The 5,349-nt window shown below is 45.6% G+C and overlaps 1 protein-coding gene across 1 annotated transcript in view; it reads left to right on the plus strand.

Moving 5' to 3' along the window:
- The first annotated feature begins 2,408 nt into the window (after positions 1-2,408).
- LOC140356750 (uncharacterized) overlaps positions 2,409-5,349 on the plus strand; it is a 14,365-nt gene continuing 11,424 nt past the window's right edge. The window contains exon 1 of the mRNA XM_072441939.1: positions 2,409-2,594. Coding sequence (XP_072298040.1) covers positions 2,495-2,594 — 100 coding nt within the window. The 5' untranslated portion in view covers positions 2,409-2,494. The remainder of the gene's footprint in view (positions 2,595-5,349) is intronic.

The raw sequence follows: 5,349 nt of genomic DNA on the forward strand, positions 1-5,349 counted from the left end.
GTCACTTTGTATAAGTCACTTTGTATAAGTCACTTTGTATAAGTCACTTTGTATAAGTCACTTTGTATAAGTCACTTTGTATGAGTCACTTTGTATGAGTCACTTTGTATGAGTCACTTTGTATGAGTCACTTTGTATGAGTCACTTTGTATAAGTCACTTTGTATAAGTCACTTTGTATAAGTCACTTTGTATGAGTCACTTTGTATGAGTCACTTTGTATGAGTCACTTTGTATAAGTCACTTTGTATAAGTCACTTTGTATGAGTCACTTTGTATGAGTCACTTTGTATGAGTCACTTTGTATAAGTCACTTTGTATAAGTCACTTTGTATAAGTCACTTTGTATGAGTCACTTTGTATGAGTCACTTTGTATGAGTCACTTTGTATAAGTCACTTTGTATAAGTCACTTTGTATAAGTCACTTTGTATGAGTCACTTTGTATGAGTCACTTTGTATGAGTCACTTTGTATGAGTCACTTTGTATGAGTCACTTTGTATGAGTCACTTTGTATGAGTCACTTTGTATGAGTCACTTTGTATAAGTCACTTTGTATAAGTCACTTTGTATAAGTCACTTTGTATGAGTCACTTTGTATGAGTCACTTTGTATGAGTCACTTTGTATGAGTCACTTTGTATGAGTCACTTTGTATGAGTCACTTTGTATGAGTCACTTTGTATGAGTCACTTTGTATAAGTCACTTTGTATAAGTCACTTTGTATGAGTCACTTTGAATGGCCCTTTTATGGCGTTTGGGGGCGTGGCATGACGCGGGTTCACGTGACTCCAGCTGAAGGTGGATCTGTAAAACACAAAATTGAACTCTGTGTGAGGAACAATGACACGCTGAAGATCTGTGTGAGGAACAATGACACACTGAAGATCTGTGTGAGGAACAATGACACACTGAAGATCTGTGTGAGGAACAATGACACGCTGAAGATCTGTGTGAGGAATAATGACACACTGAAGATCTGTGTGAGGAACAATGACAAGCTGAAGATCTGTGTGAGGAACAATGACACACTGAAGATCTGTGTGAGGAACAATGACAAGCTGAAGATCTGTGTGAGGAACAATGACACACTGAAGATCTGTGTGAGGAACAATGACACATTGAAGATCTGTGTGAGGAATAACGACACACTGAAGATCTGTGTGAGGAACAATGACACACTGAAGATCTGTGTGAGGAACAATGACACACTGAAGATCTGTGTGAGGAACAATGACACACTGAAGATCTGTGTGAGGAACAATGACACACTGAAGATCTGTGTGAGGAACAATGACACTCTGTGTGAGGAATAATGACACACTGAAGATCTGTGTGAGGAACAATGACACTGAAGATCTGTGTGAGGAACAATGACACACTGAAGATCTGTACGAGGAACAATGACACTCTGTGTGAGGAATAATGACACACTGAAGCTGGTTTGGGACAGGCCGTGTAGGTGAGGCCTGTAACTTGAACGATGAACTGGAGGTTTGCGTTGGACTTTGTCTTGAGTCGCTTTAAAAGCTGGTGAAATCCAAACAGGAAGAACCAGCTGGAGCCGCCGCTCCTCTGAGGTCTTATAACTGTAATTACAGCTGTTTTATGCCACTGTTTTTCTTTAGCGCATTCACAACACTCTAAGTGCGGGTGTTCACCTCCCTGTGCCCTTGTGCCCTTGTGCCCTTGTGCACTCACACACTTGTCTTCACAGCAGACTTGTAGCTCCGCCTCTGTCGCAGCTCATCATCCAGGTGAGGCCCAGCTAAACAAGAAAGCCCTATTTACATCTCCATGGAAACAAGAAGGTGGTGGACCATCCACCAGAAAAGTTACATATTGCCTCTTTAAAGGAGCTATATTTAAGATTTAGATTTTCCTTTGAGATTGTAGCACATTTTATAAAACTGAGAGCACGGACTACGCGCTTCCTTTAAAACAAAAGATTAATATTAATAATCAGTTCAACATTTGTTGATTTAAGAATATTTACGTTTGGAACACGGGTAAACGCGGGTAAACACGGGTAAACGCGGGTAAACACGGGTAAACACGGGTAAACGCGGGTAAACACGGGTAAACACGGGTAAACGCGGGTAAACACGGGTAAACACGGGATAAACGCGGGTAAACACGGGATAAACGCGGGTAAACACGGGATAAACGCGGGTAAACACGGGATAAACGCGGGTAAACACGGGTAAACGCGGGTAAACACGGGTAAACGCGGGTAAACACGGGTAAACACGGGTAAACGCGGGTAAACACGGGATAAACGCGGGTAAACACGGGATAAACGCGGGTAAACACGGGTATGTTGTGGTTGTGTAAAAGTGGGCGGTACAGTGGGAGTTTACCATCATGAAATGACACGTGAACGCTCCTCTAGTCAAACGTGCCTGTCCCAGAGCGCGTGCAGCAGTGTGTCCGCCGTGTCCGCCGTGTCCACTCTCTTCTGCCTTTAAAAGTGAAACAAACACCAAACCGGGAACATGAAGGAGAAAAGTTGTCCGAGGATCGTCGTCATCGTCCTGTGCGCGGTGGTTTACGCCTTTGTCATTCTCGTCAACGCTTTGGCCGGAGCAGGAAAACGTGAGTCTGAAAAGTGTTCTAGAAGGAACGTTACTTCTGCGGGTTTATCTCGTTACCTCTGGTTCATCTCGTTACCTCTGGTTCATCTCGTTACTGCGGGTTCATCTCGTTACTTCTGCGGGGTTATCTCGTTACCTCTGGTTCATCTCGTTACTTCAGCGGGTTCATCTCGTTACCTCTGGTTCATCTCGTTACTTCTGGTTCATCTCGTTACTTCTGCTGGTTCATCTCGTTACCTCTGGTTCATCTCGTTACCTCTGGTTCATCTCGTTACTGCGGGTTCATCTCGTTACTTCTGCGGGGTTATCTCGTTACCTCTGGTTCATCTCGTTACCTCTGGTTCATCTCGTTACTTCAGCGGGTTCATCTCGTTACCTCTGGTTCATCTCGTTACCTCTGGTTCATCTCGTTACTGCTGGTTCATCTCGTTACTTCAGCGGGTTCATCTCGTTACTGCTGGTTCATCTCGTTACTGCGGGTTCACCTCGTTACTTTAGCGGGTTCATCTCGTTACTTTAGCAGGTTCATCTCGTTACAGCGGGTTCATCTCGTTACTTCAGCGGGTTCATCTCGTTACTTCAGCGGGTTCATCTCGTTACTTCAGCTGGTTCATCTCGTTACTGCGGGTTCATCTCGTTACAGCGGGTTCACCTCGTTACTTTAGCGGGTTCATCTCGTTACTGCGGGTTCACCTCGTTACTGTAGGTTCATCACGTTACTGCGGGTTCATCTCGTTACTACTGCGGGTTCATCTCGTTACTGCGGGTTCACCTCGTTACTTCTGCGGGTTCATCTCGTTACTTCACCTGGTTTATCTCGTTACAGCGGGTTCATCTCGTTACAGCGGGTTCATCTCGTTACTGCGGGTTCATCTCGTTACAGCGGGTTCATCTCGTTACTGCGGGTTCACCTCGTTACTTTAGCGGGTTCATCTCATTACTTTAGCGGGTTCATCTCGTTACTTTAGCGGGTTCACCTCGTTACTACTGTGGGTTCACCTCGTTACTTCAGCGGGTTCATCTCGTTACAGCGGGTTCATCTCGTTACTTCTGTGGGTTCATCTCGTTACTTCTGTGGGTTCATCTCGTTACTGCGGGTTCATCTCGTTACAGCGGATTCATCTCGTTACTGCGGGTTCATCTCGTTACTGCTGGTTCATCTCGTTACTTCTGTGGGTTCATCTCGTTACTTCTGTGGGTTCATCTCGTTACTGCGGGTTCATCTCGTTACAGCGGGTTCATCTCGTTACTGCGGGTTCATCTCGTTACTTTAGCGGGTTCATCTCGTTACTTTAGCGGGTTCACCTCGTTACTACTGCGGGTTCACCTCGTTACTTCAGCGGGTTCATCTCGTTACAGCGGGTTCATCTCGTTACTTCTGTGGGTTCATCTCGTTACTGCGGGTTCATCTCGTTACTGCGGGTTCATCTCGTTACTGCTGGTTCATCTCGTTACTTCTGTGGGTTCATCTCGTTACTTCTGTGGGTTCATCTCGTTACTGCGGGTTCATCTCGTTACAGCGGGTTCATCTCGTTACTGCGGGTTCATCTCGTTACTTTAGCGGGTTCATCTCGTTACTTTAGCGGGTTCACCTCGTTACTACTGCGGGTTCACCTCGTTACTTCAGCGGGTTCATCTCGTTACAGCGGGTTCATCTCGTTACTTCTGTGGGTTCATCTCGTTACTTCTGTGGGTTCATCTCGTTACTGCGGGTTCATCTCGTTACAGCGGATTCATCTCGTTACTGCGGGTTCATCTCGTTACTGCTGGTTCATCTCGTTACTTCTGTGGGTTCGTCTCGTTACTTCTGTGGGTTCATCTCGTTACTGCGGGTTCATCTCGTTACAGCGGGTTCATCTCGTTACTGCGGGTTCATCTCGTTACTGCTGGTTCATCTCGTTACTTCTGTGGGTTCATCTCGTTACTGGGGTTCATCTCGTTACTGCGGGTTCATCTCGTTACTTCTGTGGGTTCATCTCGTTACTGGGGTTCATCTCGTTACTGGGGTTCATCTCGTTACTGCGGGTTCATCTCGTTACTGCTGGTTCATCTCGTTACTTCTGTGGGTTCATCTCGTTACTTCTGTGGGTTCATCTCGTTACTGCGGGTTCATCTCGTTACAGCGGGTTCATCTCGTTACTGGGGTTCATCTCGTTACTGCGGGTTCATCTCGTTACTTCTGTGGGTTCATCTCGTTACTGGGGTTCATCTCGTTACTGCGGGTTCATCTCGTTACTGGGGTTCATCTCGTTACTGGGGTTCATCTCGTTACTGCGGATTCATCTCGTTACTGCGGGTTTATCTCGTTACTGTCACAAACAGCAGAGACAAAGAGGAACTGCACACGCCACAGTTTAGCCTTTCATCCCAACACTAAACTACTGTTACCATGGAAACATGGGATGGCACCCATTTAGAACGCCTTAGACTTGGTTTTAACATGTATAATGTAATTATATATCATTAGTAGCAGTGTCGTTACCATGGAAACAAACACCAGGGTCATTCCAGGCTAGCTAACACTAGCTTCACAGGAAATGGATTCATGGTCATTTTGTTTCTTGTCATTTTGAGGTTTCCATACTTAACTTTTCTGTAATGAACTGAGTCCTGCAGTGACATGTGCTGGGGGAACCATGGGGAGGGCTGGTCCACTGTTGCCATGGTGACACAATACTAGATTTAGTCAGAGTCAAACCTGTGAGTTACTGCAGCTGAAATGTCGTCTTCTGAAGCTTCTGGAGACAGAATCCTCC

Source organism: Eucyclogobius newberryi, unplaced genomic scaffold (genome assembly GCF_026437365.1).
Source record: "Eucyclogobius newberryi isolate DKJ021-1_F unplaced genomic scaffold, fEucNew1.0.hap1 SCAF_12, whole genome shotgun sequence".
NCBI lineage: Eukaryota > Metazoa > Chordata > Actinopteri > Gobiiformes > Gobiidae > Eucyclogobius > Eucyclogobius newberryi.